The 20,599-nt window shown below is 40.3% G+C and overlaps 1 protein-coding gene and 1 long non-coding RNA gene across 2 annotated transcripts; one reads left to right on the top strand and one right to left on the bottom strand.

The window, feature by feature from the left end:
• The first annotated feature begins 9,177 nt into the window (after nucleotides 1-9,177).
• Nucleotides 9,178-17,045, top strand: LOC124253852. The gene is made up of 7 exons (XM_046687702.1): nucleotides 9,178-9,512; nucleotides 10,204-10,289; nucleotides 10,356-10,562; nucleotides 11,972-12,055; nucleotides 12,541-14,559; nucleotides 15,730-16,034; nucleotides 16,929-17,045. The coding sequence occupies exons 2-7, from the start codon at nucleotides 10,238-10,240 to the stop codon at nucleotides 17,043-17,045; spliced, it is 2,784 nt and encodes a 927-aa protein (XP_046543658.1). The 5' UTR covers nucleotides 9,178-9,512; nucleotides 10,204-10,237.
• Nucleotides 17,046-17,364: 319 nt separating this feature from the next.
• LOC124253849 lies at nucleotides 17,365-17,791 on the bottom strand. The gene is made up of 2 exons (XR_006892310.1): nucleotides 17,709-17,791; nucleotides 17,365-17,582 (listed from the first exon to the last, which is right to left on the bottom strand). It is a non-coding gene; the product is annotated as an uncharacterized LOC124253849 (long non-coding RNA).
• Nucleotides 17,792-20,599: the final 2,808 nt, after the last annotated feature.

Here is a 20,599-nt window from a genome sequence, read left to right as displayed (position 1 = left end):
AGTCAACAGTCAACCATGACATGTTGTTTTAAGACTGTAGGCGAAATGAGAACATACCACTGAGAGGGGTTATCTCCTAATTGGCAGACACTCATTTGACAGACAGTCAACTGACAGACACTGGACCTGGAAGGTTAATTAGGGTAACACCTACGGGTATAATGGAACAGTCCACTGTCTCGTGAGTAGAGTAGGGTGAGCCTGAAACAGGTTCGTTACTGAGAAGAAACTTCTTCTCTTCACAAAATTATTTTTACTATGAATTACTATCGAATATAAAAAACAGGTTTGTCACTGAATGCACTACAATGAAAACAACAAAAGCAAAAAACAATCTAGCGAAATAACTGCCAGAGTGAGGTATCTTCCTGTAATAAAACCGATTTGTTTTTAAAATGTACTTGTTTGCCGTTGTATTGTTTCGGCTGTAGGCGGCGTAAATAACCCAGTCTGGACCCGACACTTCAGTGATTGATATTATGAAGCACAGATCCACTTACGCAATCTCATACGATAACATGCAAAAAAACCATGTCAGGCAATCTGACGGTGACCACACTACCCGCGAAGGGGCGGTTGGGTAGCCCTAGACATGGGCGGATCCAGGAATTTTGAGAGAGAGAGGGGGAGGAGGAGGAAGGAGGAGGGGGTTTTTTTTTCAATGTCATCTTAAGTCATTTTCAAGGGGGGTGGACCCCAACCACCCACCCACCCCGATCCGCCACTGCTAGTGGTTAAAGCGTTCGCTCATCACGCCGAAGACTCGAGTTCGATGTCCCATATGGGTACAATGCGTGAAGCCCATTTCTGGTGTCCCCGTCGTGATATTGCTGGAATATAGCTAAAACCGGCGTAAAGGAAACGTCCTCACCACCCTTGAAGATCCGAGGCGACTACCGAGTTCAGGTGGTCAGGCCCTCTAACTTGGTTGACACGTCATCATATCCCAATTGCGTAGATCGATGCTCATGCTGTTAATCACTGGATAGTGAGATCCAGACTGGATTATTTACCGAACGCCCCATAAAGCTGGAATACTGCTGAGTGCGGCATTAAACAACAGGCAACCAACGTGACCACAGGATCCCCAAGTCACCTCCAACGGTCGGCATGCTTACTGGTCACCAATTCCAATCTGGGGTATATCATGGTATTGAAGAATACTTTGTTCTGATTGGTTTAAAAGCGGTATTCCTTTTCCTACTGAAAGGTCTTTAACAATCAGCCTGACATACCGCCGCTTATAGTCTGTCTCACAGTCTCTGAACCTCCTTATTTTCCCTACTGCATAGCCCTCTCTGCTATTTAAAACCTTAAATGAAACAAGTCTAGATATCCTCAGGTTCAGGATCTCTGGTCTCCCTTGGGCTCCCTTTCTGAGTTGATTTGTTACAATCAAAATTATATATCTTCAGAGACTAAGCAAATGTCCGGTTTTCGTTAGTCTAACCGCCGCCATATAACTGGGATCTTGCTGGCCAAGAATATACAATTGTTGTTCAGGAAGTTCCGGGTAACAACAGCAGCGGTGTTTAACAACAAATATTTTAGTGTGGAAAGAAAAAAACTGACATCTCGAAAGTTGGTTTGGACCAGGACTATGCATGTAAGTCCACCTTCATGTCACGATTGTACACAGCCTGAAGTACTTATGTGTAGTTTTCGAAAAGGGGAACGAACGAGAACCAATCGAACTGCAGTGTCACGCGGCATTTTGGGGTATGGCGTAGATGAAGCTCCTGGAGAGGCGGGAACCAGCTTCATGGGCGGATGCAGTAATTTTGAAAGAGGGGCTTCAAGGGTCGAACCCCTGAACACCCCCTCGGCTCCGCCAACACAAAAAATCATCAATGGAGCCTCCAAAGTCATTTTCAAGAGGAGGGTGTGTGTCGAACACACACACCACCACCCCCACCACCCCGATCCGCCTATGAGCTGAAGATTAATTGTAATAACAACCAATCGAAAAAATTTTCCTATTCGCTGCGGAACAAAACTATAAATAGCTTTGGTTTTCCTGTTTCATACTTCCCGTTTATAAAAGCGTGCATGTAAATGGTGTAGTTACAAAATCTCACAAAATACCTTTATATATTAGGGACAGAAAGACAATCGATATGACAGGGTCATAATGAAGACGGAGCGGGAGCTTGTTTTGGTGTAGATCTACGAAGTCACTGAAAGTGAAAGTGAAAGTAGGATGACGGAAGTACTGAAAGAAGGAGTGTGCGCTAAGCTGGGCCCCGTCTCGCATATCGCAATATAGCTTTGTCGAACGTTAGCGCGCGCAAAGGGAGCCGGGAACCAGCTTAGGGTGTGCGCTCGATCGCTTCAAGTCGCCGTCCACCATGTCGCAACATTTTGAAGGCGTGCAACGTGTGCCGTGACTTCTTGCGCCGTGAGTAGGTTCAGTAGTGTGTATGTAATTAGCTGGTAATGTCTACAGTGTTTTTCAAATCTGTGTACCGAAGATTATGCTCAACAGATAAACATACGCCCGAGGTGAAGCAGATACACTATCATACAGGCATGAATTAATGTTCAGTTAGTGAGTAATGTCGAGGTCAGACAGTCCCACTAGGCTCAATTTTGTGTCCATCCGATTGTACACCTGTAGTGATATTATCTACCTGTTTTAACCACAATGACTATTAAGCTGAAACTTTGAATGAACGATACTGATTATACAGTGTCTCTTGTTAAACGCTCACTGAATGTTCACCCAGTTTCAACATGGCTGCAATTTAAGCTCTATTCGTCTTGTCAGAAGGTCATGTGTGCTTCACCAATGTCTTTTCTGGAAATACACAAAGGGAGTTGAAGCTTCATGACATCCCAGTTTTATTGGTGACATGGCAGACAAACAGAAAAGACTCTTTTATGGCCATTATCATTATGATTATTCAGCCACATTTTGTGTTACCCCTACCTTGACAGGTCGAGGGTATATATAGCTGTACCCATGAACCCGTCGGTCGGGAAATATTTTTGTTCAACCAATAACAAGAGCGCTGCAAGCCTCGTGTTAGCCCGATGGGTTGCAAAGTTTTATATTTAGATAGTATTGAGGGCTTGCCCAACCTTTTTAGCAACAATCATGTGTAAGCCAGCGCTTTTTATGTAATGGTAGCTTCACACCTGATAACTTGAAAACTAATGGTTGGATTGTTTTCAAATTTGGTGATCACCTTCCTTGTTTGAAGGAGAGGTGCAGTGCAAATTGTGATTATAATATTCATTTTTTTAAACATTAAAATATCTGTTCAACTTGAAAAGTACTGGTCAGATTGTTTTCAAATTTGGCCTAAATTGGGATCACCTTCTTAGTCTAAATGATAATGATGTTTATTTTCTAAAGACATTACAGCAATATAAGAACTTTTCAACCAACAACTTGAAAAGTATTTCTGAGAGAGGTGTCTGCAAAGCTTGGTCCTGATTTCCAATTTTTTTAAAGAATTGTATCAATTTACATATTTCAAATCCAAGAGAAGTTTTGTTCAGCCAAGAACTTGATGACATTTGAATGGAATTGTTTGCAAAATTTAGGGATCTCCATATCTATAGGAGAGATGCAGTGCAAAGTTCACATTTTGATATTGTTAATGTAACGATAATCATCACAAATTACATCTCTGGAACTTGATATAAAAGTCCCACATCAAATTTGTTCGACCAACAATTTTACAATCATTTAATAGATGGTGGTTTGTTTTATCAGATTTAGGTAATGACAGAGGTGCAGTTTAAAGTTCAACTATCAACTGTAGCTCAGCCATAGTTGGGAGTCACAGTTCTGGGTTTTAGTGAGTCTTGCTCCCTTAAACACATGTTTTTGTATGATATGAAGTAGTCTTGGCCATGCTTCTAATAGTCCAGTCAAGTTGTGATAAAACCTCCCAAAAATTGGTACAGAAATGATTACAGTGTTTTCAACATGTTTAAGAAATAACTAATGAGTACTAAAAGGTCCTCCCTTGAAACATGATGCTAAGTCCTATTTTTTTATGTAAAAAGTTGAAACAATTGACATTTTCAGTGAATATTTTTGAAAATCTCATATTGAGACACAAATTTACCATTTTATGTATATTTCCAAAGAGAACACAAGGTACTACTAATAAATGAGTTAGAAAAAGTCCAATAATGTTATCAGAAGTCCTTTTTGAGGTAAACAATTGAAAAGTTTAAATTTTCAGAGAAGAATTTTAAAAATTTAATATCGAGAAACAAATGTACTTTGTATGTATATTTTAACAAAGAACAGAAGGTATGCTCATAAATGTTCTGGAAAATTCAAATTACTTTTGTTTAGTCCTATTTTTGAGTTAAAAGTAAAAAGTTGAATTTTTCAGAGAATATTTTTTTAATTTTCATATTGAGACACATATGTACTTTTTATGGATATTTTCAAAGAGAACACTGGGTACTACTAATACATGGGTTAGAAAAGTCAAATATTTATGGTAAATCCTATTTTTGGGTAAAAAATTGAAAAGTTGAAATTTTCAGAGAATAATCATATTGAGACTCAAATGTACTTTATATGTATATTTTCAAACAGGACACAAAGAACTACTAATACATGGGCTGGAAAAATATAATTTGAACGAAACCATAGATAAAAGACTTTTCAGAGCATATAATTTCTATTTTTAAGGGTAAAATAAACACAACTTCAGGAACATGCAATTTAGTTCCTCTTCTCTTTTTGTCTCATGAATTACCTGAAAGAGAACTAAAAGCAAAAGTCATTATTCTGTTTGTCTATAAAATGTTATAAACCAGCTGATTTACTTTTTATCAAAATGAAAAAAACCCAACAACTTTCCATGCATTTTCTTGGGGGCCTGTGTGTGTGGTGTGGGGGTGGGGGTGGGGGCTGGGTGTGTGTGTGTGTGTGGTGCTTTTTGTTGTTTAACAGAAGTCAGTAAACACTTTATATGCATATAGAAGTATGTGTAGTCTAGTGCTAGTTATATCGGACGAGGCCAATTGTTACATGGAGTGTTGCATGTAGTGAATACACATTGAATACACATATACTTGCTCCTGATTACTTTATATATACACATAATTTGAACAAATGACAATTAAGGATCAATAAGACAAGAAAGTCTGTATTCTGAGGAGTAAACTTTATTGCTCTGAGCACGTTATGTACATAGAGAATACTACACGAGGTCTCATTACATACGAATTATACGAAACGAGTGTCCTTCCTATGGTATCTGACCGAGCGAAAGTTGTAGCATGAATGAATTCACGTGTTTGTTATGAATGAACAAATAGTTCCGTCACAACGTGACCTAACTGAAGGTCATCGGTTATCCAATCAAATCATTAGAATCTCAGGTCAAGTCGTTACGACACAGGTCAATGCGATACGACACTCGAGCTCGGTTGACTTATTTCTTGGGAGAATGCTATTCCAAGCAAAATTAACAGTAACAGAAGATATTCTGAGTGAAAGAAGTCCAATAATTTGAAGGGTTCACCTGTGTACAGGTTAACTTGAATATTTGAGATGTGGTTGGGTGAGGTGATTTGATTCAATGGTGCTTTCAATAGTTTTTCGCTAACCCGTACATCGATTTGTACAGGATTTCATGAAAATTACTGCGCAGTGACATGTAATACCATGGGACATATAGAGAATCTCACCCAAGTGTCTTCTGATATCAATTATATCAACACGAGTTGATAAAGTTACAAATATCCGAGGCTTGCCGAGGATATTTTACTAATCAGCGAGTGTTGATATATTGATATCAGAAGATACTGAAAAGTGAATTCTATTATCATCAAAATCACTCTTCATTAATTTTCAATGAAAATGTACATCTCTGAACATGGTACTGCCATAAGACTTGCAGTGCAGCGATGTCATAGCACTGTGGCGTCATCAAGTACATGATGTCATAGCATTATCAGGGCATTGTACAAAGTCTACTGTCAAAAGCGATATCTCCTAGGAGATATTGTTTGATCTCAACACAAACAATATCTCCTGTGGAACACAGTTTTGGATGATAAATAGTCATCCCTGTTGTGAATGCAGATTTTGTTTACAATGCTAATTGCAAATTGTTTTTATAATTTTCTTTTCCAAAAGTAGTTTTCTGTCATTTAAATTATATTTCAATTATATTCTAACAAGTTATCAAAAATCAAGAAGTAATTGCAATGGTCTGTTCATGTAATCAGTTTACATAAGAGCCTAGCAGTAAGTCTAGAGAGGAGCCAGGGCATTGTGTGGTCATGTGACCCAAAGCATGTGCAGTTCATGCAATCCAGCCACATGGCATAACAGTGGAAGGCCTCAAGGTGTACAGATGTGTGAACAGAGATGGTCTCTGGTGTGAATGACAAGAGTGTTGGAACACAAATGTAAGTTTATTTCATGTATTTGAGGTTATCTGTCAATTCTGAAGGTTTGAGTAATGACTTATTTTGAGTATAGTATTTTATCATGCTTATGGTTATTGAATAGGAATTTGAATTCTAAAGTAATGTTTGCATTTCATTGCAGAAATAATTCTATTCTCAATTCATGTTTCATTTGAATTATCATTCAGCCAAGGGAACTACTAACACAGCAGTAATTATGCCTTAAAGTTATGCTGCTGTAAGTAATTAATTGTGAGAAACTGTTTTATGGTACTGTTTGTCAAAGCATATTTAGTAAGGTATCTTTTGTTTCTTTTTTTTTTTCTGAACCTCGCCATTTAATGAACCTTGCCATTTAATGAACAATGGTCTATCTAAAGGCTATTGGAAGAGACCAGCTTTAATATTACCAATTCATGGATTTGTGTAGTATTGTGCCGACAGTTTCTAACCGTCCCTTGACATGTGGACTTCAATGACAAGGTTATATTGCCAAATTATCACCCGTACAACCAAATGCCACAACGTTCATAAATGAACATGACGAATATGCTCTAGTGAATAAACTTTGTTAAATGGTGCGAGTTTGTCGGATTTGTAGTTCTTGCATCAACACCTGTGTCAGTCAGAAATCTTTCTGTTTCCTGAGCAAACTTTTAACACGGTTGATAAACAAGTATGCACCACCTACTATTAAAGTATTTGAAATGCTTAAAGTATTTGTCCTTTAGTAATTTCAGCTTCAAAATACTGATATTATTTCTTTTTACTTGCACTAAAAAAGGACTTCCCTGGATCTTTTAACAAGTAGCCCAGCACCCGTGAAGATCTGGGTTAGAATTGATCTTCAGTAACCCATGCTTGTCGTAAGAGGCGACTAGAGGGATCGGGTGGTCAGGCTCGCTGACTTCATTAGCATGGATCGATGCTCATGCTGTTAATCACTGGATTGTTTTGTCCAGACTAGATTATTTACAGACCGCCGACATATGGCTGGAATATTGCTGAGTGCAGCGTAAAAGTAAATGATTTTTCCAATTTTAAGAAAAAGATTGGTATGATTTTCATTAAAAATATGTGTTATATGTCCAGTTTATGTGATTCTATTTAGATTTCAGCCTTTCAGATTACCAGTTATACTATAAATATTTGCTAGGGTTCACTAATCATTTAGAATCTATTTTTCAAATCAGATTTGTTCATATTTGCTAGGGTTCACTCCAATTCTGATTTCAGTCCAGTTTTTAAAAGAACAGTGCTTATGCTCCGAGATTTCAAATTTATCATTCTGGCATATGATTTAAATATAGAATGTCAAATTACCAGTTATACTGATAAATATTGTGGTTTTAGCTGTCTTTTTATCCTTTATCTATTAGGGTTCCTCATCTAGTTAAAGTTTAATTAAAGATAGACTGCACACATAATATGTAGTTGCCAGTTAAAGTTAATAGAGAACAGTGCTTATGCCCTCGATCACCTTTTAAAATTGTTTTAAAATTGATAGCATAGAAAATATAAATGTTATAATATTTTCCTAATTTATCATTCTGGCATATGTTTCTTCAAGTTTATTAAATCTTGATATAGAATGTCCCATTTATCACCTAGGTGCGTAGTCTTACATGACCGCAGTGCATATAGCTCTGTTGGCTAATTATGGGAGCTGAATCACCTCAGTCCTCCTCCTCATCTCTTTTAATTGTAGGTTTTAGCTGTCCTTTTTATCCTTTATCTATTAGGCTAAATATAGTATCATCTAGTTAAAGTTTAATTAAAGATAGAACCTTTTCTTCCATTCTGCTACTTCAATCTATTGTAAACAAAAGGGAGATAACTCGTTTTCTGTGTGCTGGAGTGTCCACAATCCAAGTTCAAACCTCATGTCGTAATTTTTTTTCGATTCTAATTATCATTATTTACTGCTTTGTACACCTCAGTTGTATGTTTTTCTATATTTTGTACCATTTTCTGGACTTATTTTCAGATAGATAAAAATAATTGAAAAATACCATTTTTCATAGTTTTTACCCCCAAAAAGCCACTTAGCATCAACATCCAAGGGAGGACTTTTTATATATTGTTTACATAACTATTATAAATGATATGAACACAAAACCATTTCTGTACCAATATTTTGGAGGTTCAGTGATTTTTCCACTAATTTTACTGGACTATTTATAAATGTTCTGAAACTAAGCTTCCTAGTGGACAAATAAGCTGAAACTGAACCAGCAGCCATTTTGAAATACATTTGTAAACATTAAGCCATCACTTAAAATGAAATGGAATGAAGTTAACAGCTGCAGAAGATTTGGTTTTCTACTACAGTCAAATCCTGATGAGTCGAATCTCTGGGGACCAAGTAATAAATTCGACTTATCGATGTATTTGAGACATAGGTATATCTGAGGGTAGAAAAAAAGATGATCCAGTCCTAATTCCTCCGCCTAAGCATGTGTTTATCTAATGACTTCCCTATCACTAATTAGGGGCACCTTATCAGTTCCAGTCTGATTTGCACAGAAAGTGATTTCCATAAAATCACTAATCTGCCTTTTGAACTCACCCGTCAAAGGCGGAAAGGTGTGAGCCGCGCTGGTTTGTTAATTGGATCAGTTTGCTACACCAATCAACTTCTCATTGACTGTCTTCGGCTTATGTATACAAGATTGCTGTTTGAATCTCATGGGACCAAATTTTCTTCTCGAGTCATCGTGTGTATTTATGAGACGGATTCGTGTAAATGGTATTCAAATGATGACAACTATAACAGGGAATGGTCGGGACTGACAGGTACTTCGAGTTATGCACAATGTTCGAGACACCGGCATTCGACTCATCGAGATTTGACTGTATTTACTTTAACCTTGATTAACATTTATGTGTTTTGACCACGTTGACCCCTCCTCTGCTTGTGTAAACATAATCACTTCCAAAACTGAGGAACCTGAACTTAGGCAAGCATGAACTTAGGCAATCCAGTGATCAACATCATGAGCATCAATCAACGCGAATTGGGATACAATGACATGTCAGCGAAACTAACCACCTAATCCCGTTGTAAGCCTCTTAGTCAAGCATGGTTTGCTGAAGACCAGTTCTAACCCAGTTCCTCACTGGTACTTGCATTTGTTTACCAAAAGTTTTAGTTTGAGAAGATTTAAAGCATCAGCAGGGTGTTCACCTTTGTCAGGCATAGCATACTATTATCATGAAAGGTTGCAGTTTTATCCAATCAAAATAGAGAGCGGAAGGTCGCGGGTTCAATCCCTGGTCGGCTCGGAGTCAGTATACTGTATCTGAGTGGGGTATTCATGCTTTACTGTGGCGTGGTATCTCAGTGGACTAGCACTATAAAACCAGCTTGTCTGGGCTAGTACAAGCAACCGCACATATGCATACACACGCACGTCGTCATTTGAGCAAAATAATCTCAAGCACGACGTTAAACACAATTTCACCTCACTTTCAATCAAAATAGGATACAAATACCTTAATACAAAAAGAAAAGTCTTGGTTTAATGTACCTTTTTCCAAATAGTTTATTTAACTGTTTAGAGAATATTTGTCGGTGGCTGAATGTTTGCCTGAATTTGACTTGTATCATGGACACACAAGACATATGATGGAATTTGACATCGCCATTATAATTCTTTCATCAGCAAACCAGTGAGTCCAGTGAGGTTGTTTGTTAAAGTTTGTATAAGGACATTCAATAATAGTGGGTGAGCTACAGAGCCCTTGGCACAATGTTGTCAGACCAGCCCACTTATTGTCATAGCATGTTTAGATTCCTCATCATTTTCACAGACAGAGCACGGTGAAGTGAGGAGGTGAACTTGTGATGGCCAGTAGAGATGAAGACAGTGGACACCATCTGGTCATGGCCACTTCCAGTGAGCCATCTGATGGTCACATGGAAACTTCCAATGAGTTTTCTGAATTTTGCGTTGCTACTTCTGGTGAGTCATCTGAAGGTCACATGGCCGCTTCCAGAGAGCAGTCTGAAAGTCACATGGACAGGTTAGCTTTGAGAGGTGACTTGCCAGTTCCTGATATTGACGTATCCAGGTCAGACGAGGAACATGAAGGTCTCTTGGTACCCGCAGGTTCAGCTGAGCACGAGGAGGTCCTTGAGCTGGCGAGCCAAGCAGTCACACTAAGTACAGGTTGGTGTCACTCTTGTCCTCCGGGTTGTCATCTGAGTTGATATTTATATGAAATAAAACAAACTAAGGTGTCCTGTTCATTCTTTCTAATATTCCAATTGAAATGTTACATCAGTCAAATTTCACTCAGTTCATCATTGTTGTACTTTTCCACCTGTCTGTCTCTTTGTACTGTGAACTCTCCCCTTTGCATGTATTTATGACATGTGAAACTGATGAAGCAGGATACGCCCACCTTTTCGTGACCACCTGGTATAATCACTATTTGACTCTAATTCATGAGCAGACAGAATTGTATATCAACTGTTCTAGCCTCTAGCAGATGGAGGTGGAGTGAGGTGAAATTGGGTTTAACGTCGTACTTGAGAATATTTTAATGTCTTTTGGTATGACGCAGTTGGGGATCGAACCTGCGACCTTCCGCTCTCCGGGCGGATGCTCTAACCACTACACCACGGAGGCGTCTCTAGCAGATGGATGTTTTGTCACTTCCATTTAGTGGAGAATACAACTTTTAAGGCTCACACCTTTTTCAGAACCGAAAGACACATTGCTCTGAAATGTTCACAGGATGTTCACAGCCTGTTTTAACATGAGGATTTGTGTTTGTGTTTAATGGCACACACTGCAATATTCCAGCTAATTGGCAGTGGTCTGTGAATAGTTTGGACAAGACAATCCAGTGATCAACAGCATGAATATCAATCTACACAACTTGGATACAATGACATGTGTCAACCAAGTCAGTAACCCTGACCACCCAATCCTGGTAACAGTCCGAGACGTAACGTGTACGCGAGATGGACTATCTCTTGTATGCGAGATGGGTGCGCTCTGCGATACAAACTGACCCCCTTTATTCAATCAAAGTGCAAACACGATGCAGGGTGATTAAAGCATCCCGTAAAATCCCCAGGCGTGGTGGGAAGACCAATTCCAACCAGGATCGTCATGGCTGTACCCCCGATCTTGATAATATCCAAGAATTATGTCAGTCTGTTAGTTAAAAGACATTTCAGTTACTCATGGGTATTATTATGAGGAGAGAAGATTTCTATTTTGAACAATAATTGTTTGCTTTCTGAATACAGTGTGAAATCAGTTCTATGTCCAACTTGATCTGCTTCACTCTTTGTGTCAGTCTGTTGAGGAGCTGACAGAGCATCTGCCAAGACAATTTGTGGAATTTTATGATTCCTGATTAATATGTTTAATTCAGCAGCGATTGTATATGACAGGATAAGTTTTATCGTCATGAAATACGTGAACGTCTTCAGAATAATAGAAACAAAACTTTTCGCCCTGCAGTAATATGAAATAATGTTATTCAATGTGGAAAGAAAACACCTGATTAATTCAGGTTTTGGTCACCATGGTTACTGATGATTCCTCCTGTTTGGTGTTGACAGGTGAACAGCGTTCAGGGAATGCCCAAGCTGCCAACATGATCAACATCGTCACTGGAGGGGCAGGACAAGGAACACTGGGGAGAGGTGAGTGTCGATGGAGGAAGGGGCAGTAAGTCACTAGATCTTGTTCAAGACTGTTACCATTCTCAGTTTCTCAGGGACAGAATCTGTGCATACCACCATGTTGTTTCCCTGGTCCTACCTGTCGCCCACATGGATTGAAATGTTTGATAGAAGAATACATCTCCTGATGTATTGACATATCTTGCAAAACTAATGAATCTTGGATGATGTATCTGTATATAAAAAAACTAGTACACACCCTGTGTCAATTTTGCTGTGCTTTCACAACTGATATCACAAGCTTTTGTCAGTGAATAAGCATGTTGGTGTTTTGTGTTCAGTTCATAGTAGTCTTAAATGTGGAGTTGAAATATCACTTTCCTTGGATGAGACTTATAACAACTAAAGGATGTTCCACACACAACAGAAATAAGTGAATACTTTGTCGTTTTATGTTTACATCGAAGTCTTTGCGGGGATGGTAAAGATTGTTTTCCCCTTCACAGATACCCTTGATTTACGCACAGATGAAGCAAGGAAGATTTTTGCTCCAACTGAAGCCTACAGAAAAGTGAAACAGAAATTGGAGGAATTTGGTCATGTGACTATCTGTGGCGCTTCAGGAGAAGGCAAGACAACAATGGCTCTGATGCTGGGTTCACAGTATAGACAAAAGGGGTACGAAGTCGTGTTTGTGGACAGCCTTAAGAAGTTTGACTTTGACCACTGTCTTAATACTTACTCAAGAGTATTTCTGATAGTAGATGATTTGTTTGGTACAGTTGGAGTTTCTGCTAATACTTCACATGTTAAAAACTTTCTGAACAATCTTCTCCCCCATTTAGAACAAAAGCAGAGAGCAAAACAGAAAAGGTCAGAATTGAGTGAAAACAGTGATGCTGGTGAAAAATCCAGAAACAAAGTGCAAAGTTTAACAGAATCTCAAACAAAGGACATTCATGTTATCTTCACATCAAAATCTTACAATTTCCATGATGGACTTGCAAAACTGCAGTATGAGGGTTTCAAATTGTTCAAGGGTCAGACAGTAGTGGACTTAACAAAACAAGAAAAATACAGGCTTTCTGACAAAGAGAAAAAATCAATATTTGAACGACATAAACATGCTTTTGGTGACTACTCAGTGCAACATATACCAGATTACAATGAGCTGGAAATCTCTACTAACATCTTTGGATTTCCTCTCATTTGTAAACTTTGTTTTGACTTTTCCTCTTACTTTAAAAATGCAAAATCGTTTTTCAAGGAACCACTCTTTTATCTTAGGTTAGAACTGAAGCAGTTACTTGAAGATAGAAATGATAGATCTGCCATATTGGTTCTGATGCTGCTGTGTGAAGACAAATTGAACCTGACCAGGTTAGACAGCGGAGATGAAGACAAGGAAATGGACAGGATGGTCAAAACTGTTCAAGACCTGATGCCAAATGCTACACGTTCAGGCATGTACAAAGCTGCTAAAAGTTTTAGAGGTACATTCTTCACAAGAGGAGACACTGTTGGCTTTGCCCATTCTTCTATTTATGATGCTTGTGCCTGTGCCTTGTTCAATATCAGTCCAGACTTTGTTTTGAATAACTGTAGTGATGACTTTCTGTTTGAAAGAGTACAAGGTGAAAAGGTTGAAGAAACTATAGCTGATGACCATCTCCATCTGATATATGTCTCAGATAATTATGATGACCTACTAACCACAAGGTTTGCACATTCTATTAAACAAGGAAAGTTTTCTCAATCAGTCACACATCCAGTTCTCAAACAAGACACAACAGCTTTCAAACTGCTGAACAAACTTCAGTGTGATGGGACAAAGCACCACCATCCGCATAATCAAACTGATTCTAAAGATGAAGTTTGGTTTCACAGGAGAGAGAAAGGAAAATGTTTTCTGTACTGGGCAGTTCTTGGACATAATGCACATCTAGTTACAGATATAGAACACACAACTGGAGAAGAGTTCTCTCAAGAGGAGATCAGTCAAGCTATGGAAGGGTGTTCACAAAGCAACAATATGACAGTATTGAAATGGCTCTTCACTCGTTGTGAAAAACATGATCATCAACAGACACTAAACAGACTTTTGTTGCAGGCTGCTGAAAATGGCAGCTCCGATATTCTAGTGTATCTGCTCCAGGAAGGTGCTGATGTTAACACTAGAGACAAGAAGTTACAAAACATCTTCCATCTGGTTTGTAGGACAGGAATGGAAAAGTCCCTGAAAATCCTGTTAGATAGGAAACCTGGAGATAATGTTATAAACTCTACTGATGTGAATGGCCAAACCCCTGTCATGGTTGCAGCACAAGCAGCATCACAAAAATGTTTTGAGTTACTACGGAAAATATCAAACTTGAATGTGAAAGATAAATATTGCAATGGAATTATTCATCTTGCCTGTCGTGGTGGGAACACCGCTATAGTACAACACCTCCTGTCTCCTTCTAACATCAACAGTAGAGGTCAGTATGGCTGGACACCAGCAATGGTGGCAGCTGTCAGTGGACATCAAAGTGTGTTTGACCTCCTTGTGTCCAACCAAGCTGACCTGACACTGGTGGATACATCTGGTAATAGTTTACTTCATTTTGCCTGTCAGGGTGGGAACACTGCTATAGTACAACACCTCCTTTCTCCCTCTAACATCAACAGTAGAGGGAGACATGGATGGACGCCAGTGATGAAGGCAGCTATCAATGGACATCAAAGTGTGTTTGACCTTCTTGTGTCCAACCAAGCTGACCCGACACTGCTGGATACATATGGTGATAGTTTACTTCATCTTGCCTGTCGTGGTGGGAACACTGCTATAGTACAACACCTCCTGTCTCCCTCTAACATCAACAGTAGAGGGATCCATGGCTGGACACCAGCAATGCATTCAGCTGTCAGTGGACATCAAAGTGTTTTTGACCTCCTTGTGTCCAACCAAGCTGACCTGACACTGGTGTCTACATCTGGTGATAGTTTACTTCATCTTGCCTGTCAGGGTGGGAACACTGCTATAGTACAACACCTCCTGTCTCCCTCTAACATCAACAGTAGAGGTGAGTGTGGCTGGACACCAGCAATGGTGGCAGCTGTCAGTGGACATCAAAGTGTGTTTGACCTCCTTGTGTCCAACCAAGCTGACCTGACACTGGTGTCTACATCTGGTGATAGTTTACTTCATCTTGCCTGTCAGGGTGGGAACACTGCTATAGTACAACACCTCCTGTCTCCCTCTAACATCAACAGTAGAGGGAGACATGGATGGACTCCGGCAATGGTGGCAGCTGTCAGTGGACATCAAAGTGTGTTTGACCTCCTTGTGTCCAACCAAGCTGACCTGACACTGGTGTCTACATCTGGTGATAGTTTACTTCATCTTGCCTGTCTTGGTGGGAACATTGCTATAGTACAACACCTCCTGTCCCCTTCTAACATCAACAGTAGAGGTGAGTATGGCTGGACACCAGCAATGGTGGCAGCTGTCAGTGGACATCAAAGTGTGTTTGATCTCCTTGTGTCCAACCAAGCTGACCTGACACTGGTGGCTACATCTGGTGATAGTTTACTTCATCTTGCCTGTCAGGGTGGGAACACTGCTATAGTTCAACACCTCCTGTCTCCCTCTAACATCAACAGTAGAGGGATCCATGGATGGACTCCGGCAATGGTGGCTGCTGTCAATGGACATCAAAGTGTGTTTGACCTCCTTGTGTCCAACCAAGCTGACCTGACACTGGTGTCTACATCTGGTGATAGTTTACTTCATCTTGCCTGTCAGGGTGGGAACACTGCTATAGTTCAACACCTCCTGTCTCCCTCTAACATCAACAGTAGAGGGATCCATGGATGGACTCCGGCAATGGTGGCTGCTGTCAGTGGACATCAAAGTGTGTTTGACCTCCTTGTGTCCAACCAAGCTGACCTGACACTGGTGGCTACATCTGGTGATAGTTTACTTCATCTTGCCTGTCTTGGTGGGAACATTGCTATAGTACAACACCTCCTGTCTCCCTCTAACATCAACAGTAGAGGTGAGTATGGCGGAACACCAGCAATGGTGGCTGCTGTCAGTGGACATCAAAGTGTGTTTGACCTCCTTGTGTCCAACCAAGCTGACCTGACACTGGTGGATACATCTGGTGATAGTTTACTTCATCTTGCCTGTCAGGGTGGGAACACTGCTATAGTACAACACCTCCTGTCTCCCTCTAACATCAACAGTAGAGGGATGCATGGATGGACGGCAGTCATGAAGGCAGCTGTCAGTGGACATCAAAGTGTGTTTGACCTCCTTGTGTCCAACCAAGCTGACCTGACACTGATGGCTACATCTGGTGATAGTTTACTTCATCTTGCCTGTCTTGGTGGGAACATTGCTATAGTACAACACCTCCTGTCTCCCTCTAACATCAACAGTAGAGGTCAGTATGGCTGGACACCGGCAATGGTGGCTGCTGTCAATGGACATCAAAGTGTGTTTGACCTCCTTGTGTCCAACCAAGCTGACCTGACACTGGTGGCTACATCTGGTGATAGTTTACTTCATCTTGCCTGTCAGGGTGGGAACACTGCTATAGTACAACACCTCCTGTCTCCTTCTAACATCAACAGTAGAGGTGAGTATGGCTGGACACCAGCAATGGTGGCTGCTGTCAGTGGACATCAAAGTGTGTTTGACCTCCTTGTGTCCAACCAAGCTGACCTGACACTGGTGGCTACATCTGGTGATAGTTTACTTCATCTTGCCTGTCAGGGTGGGAACACTGCTATAGTACAACACCTCCTGTCTCCCTCTAACATCAACAGTAGAGGGAGACATGGATACACACCTGTATTGAAGGCTGCCTTCTATGGACATAAAGATGTGGTTGACCTCCTAATACAGCACAAAGCTGACCTGACACTTCTGACAGACAGTTATGAGGATATCAGAGGAGTAGCTGAGATGGGAGGGCATCCTTCATTGACCACTTATCTACAAACTGTTCACCAGCCTCACTAATTACACCAATCAAACAGCACCACAGGACTGCAGTGGTTGAATTCAGGAAACGAGTCACAGTACTCTTCTATTGAACAACTTATTAATGCCCAAAGGTCATTTGATATTCAAGTGGGGTTGGGCACTGGGATTTCTTGAAATACCAGATAATATGTGGACTACAAAATCAGCAGATGTTACATATGATTGGAATGAAACTTATGTTTTTGCAGGACAAGTTCACCTTTCTTTTAGAATGTTTATTCTTCCTGATCAAACTGCTGCCACTAATGGCACAAGGCCTCCATTTTGTCTGCCACCTATGGCTGTTTGATTTCCGGTTTGCTCAAATTATGTTTCTTGCTTTGTCAGCACGATTCCTGTACTCATGGGTTTCCCCAAAGTAGTAACATGTGCGACCTGCCTCACTTCAGGATTTCCTTCCTTTCCAACCTGACATGCCATGACATCTAGCTGACACACCATGACATCTAGCTGGCACACCGTGACATCTAGCTGACATGCCATGACATTTAGCTGACACACCATGACATCTAGCTGACATGCCTGGACATCTAGCTGACAAGCCATGACATCTAGCTGACACGCCATGACATCTAGCTGGCAGTATGTGACATCTAGCTGACCTGCCATGACATCTAGCTGACATGCTATGACATGAACCTGACATGCTATGACATCTAGCTGACACGCCACGACATAACTCAATTATTGATCAAAGCCATGAGATCTAGGCACTTGTGATTCATTCGCATATTCAGTGAATCAAACCATATCCCTTCATGAATTTGATTTGTTATCCACAATCACCAGAATAAAATATTCTTAAATGTTTTAAAAGGGAGTGTTGTTCTTAAGTTTGATTTAATTTATCAAAAAGTGATATGCAAAATGGAATGCATCCAAGCCAGGCCGGGTCGTGGTCAACACTCTTATGTATTTATTCATTGATGTTGTCACTGGTTATTGTCATGATAAATTTGTACTGTCAATACCCAATATTTGTGTACCATATAAGAGCAATAACCCATTCATTCACTCACTCACTCGTTCATGATGTAATTGAATCATTGATCTAAGCTGTTTCATCTACATTCTTACGATTAATTTGCATATTCAGTGAATCAAAATTTACCCTTCTTATATTTGATATGTTATCCGCAATCAATAATTCAATTAATGTTTTATTGAGGAGTGATTTTTATACTGAGTCAAAAAAGAAATTTCACATTATTTCTCTAGGGCACTATAAAAGAACAAGAGATGGTAAGATGGTTAAATTGTTATTATTTCATTGCTGAGATCTGTGTGATGTACTCGATACACTGACAGTGCCATAATCAGTTCCATTAGGCTACACCGCCGTTCCAAAACATGGGTATACAGAATGTCAAGTCACAAGAATAAAAATGCGAAATTTCTCAGTTCAATATCGTGTATGGCCGCCCCGTGCATTCACCACTGCCAAACATCGTCTCCTCATCGACTGCCAGATGCTTGTGAACACGTGGTTGGGGATTCTGCGCCATTGCTCTTGCAAGGCAGCGCCAAGTTCCTGCAAATTCTGGTGTTGGTTCCTAAGACCACGAAGCCTTCTCCCAAGTGCATCCCAAACGTGCTCTATTGGATTAAGGTCAGGGGACCTCGATGGCCAGTCCATGACGTTGATCCCAGCGTTTTGAAGGAAATTTCGTGTCAACATCGCAGTATGCGGCCGAGCATTATCATGCTGGAACTGTAGACCTGGGCCATGAGCCGCCATGAAAGGAACGAGTTCAGGGGTGAGCATGTGGTCGCGGTAAGCAGCAGCTGTGAGGTTTCCACGGATGACCAGAAGTCGGGAACGGTTGTTCCCACAGAAAGCACCCCACACCATGCAACTTCCGCCCCTGAATCTGTTGACTTCCTGTACACAACATTGGGCATACCGTTCACAACGTCGTCTCCAGACTCTATGCCTGCCGTCCACGAATCTGAGGGTAAACCTGGATTCATCACTAAAGACGACTCGATTCCAGTCTCTCTGGGTCCATCGGAGGTGACGTTGGGCCCACAGCAGACGTTGACGTTGATGAAACGGCGTCAATATTGGCCCACGATATGGACGTCGAGAATGGAGATTGGCAGCCCGCAACCGATTTCGAATGGTCTGTTAGGACAGTCGACCTCTAAACATCTCAGCCCTGGTTCGTGTAGCCGGCAGAAATCTGTCACGTAGGTGACGTACGACGATTTGGCGGTCTTCTGCTCGTGACGTCACACGTGGACGACCCGACCTTGGGCGATCAGAAGTGGTGCCAGTTTGTTGTAGACGACCTTGCAAGTCATACACAGTACGACGGCTGCATCCCATTGCTCTTGCGACGTCAATAACTGATCTTCCCGCTTGCAACATGCCAACGGCACGTTCACGTTGCACATTTGACAATGGTGGCATTTCAAGTACCGTTAGAACTGTGGTTTAAAAGTGTTTTTTTAATTTTTGAGGCCAATGCAAACGCATGCATTTGAAGAAAACTTCGATGCGAAGATCACGTGATCGACTGCACGTGCAAAACCTGATTTGGCACTAACGTCATGTGCACGACGAATGGATGGGTTTGAGTGGGTTTAGCAAACGTTTTTCTAGAGTCGAAAGATAGGGATCCCATTTCGGATACATAGATGTATCATCAGAGAAAAATTATTCATTATTTTTCAAATTACATTTTGAGAAGTTTCTTTTTTGACTCAGTATATTATGATTTTTAGAAGTGATATAAGGTGTGCAAGCCAGGCAATATAACCGTCTACACTCTTGTGTATGTAATTCAACATTGATGTCATCACTGGTCATCATGATCAAGTGGCACTGTCCAAATGGTCAAGAGACAAAGAACACATTTTGTTATTGTTTCCTGAATGTAATGACTGAATCAGCTGCTGCCATGTTATTGTATTCATTACCTAATATTTGTGTAATGTACCATATTCGTCTCATAGTGGATTCATTGCTATTTGTGTCAAAACACAACTTGAGGATTACCTTGCGCAGTTCAGTATGGATTTGTTGATATTGTACCTCCAATGACTGATCACCATGATGAGACCATACAGCGTATGTTCCAGACTTTTGATACCGATTTTAAGGATCAAGACATTTTATAGTTCAAGATAGCCACATGCAGTGATATATGACATTTATTTAACCATGGACCTGTAAGTTGAAATAATAAATGTTGTAATATTCAGTTACCATGTGAAAGCTATTCTTAACCTTGTAAGAAACATGACCCACATGCGTTCTTCTTGGACAAGCCGAACACCCACCCGTGCCCATTGGAATGATGTCATACTGGTGGATGAACATCAGATCTATTTCACACATGGAACTCTATTTGTGTTGAATTCCATCAGTAATAAGCATTGCTGATGCACTAGAAGCTGCTAGTTCAGAGATATATTAACCTGTTTTATACAATACATTTGATGATGATGATTGATTGATAACATGGTCAGTGTAATTATTACCAACTGTTCACCTTATATTTGTAAATGTATTTTTCTGAATATAG

This window comes from Haliotis rubra, unplaced genomic scaffold (assembly GCF_003918875.1).
Source record: "Haliotis rubra isolate DU_JTF1 unplaced genomic scaffold, ASM391887v1 Scf556, whole genome shotgun sequence".
In the NCBI taxonomy this organism is placed as follows: domain Eukaryota; kingdom Metazoa; phylum Mollusca; class Gastropoda; order Lepetellida; family Haliotidae; genus Haliotis; species Haliotis rubra.
This window is presented reverse-complemented; position numbering and strand designations above follow the sequence as displayed.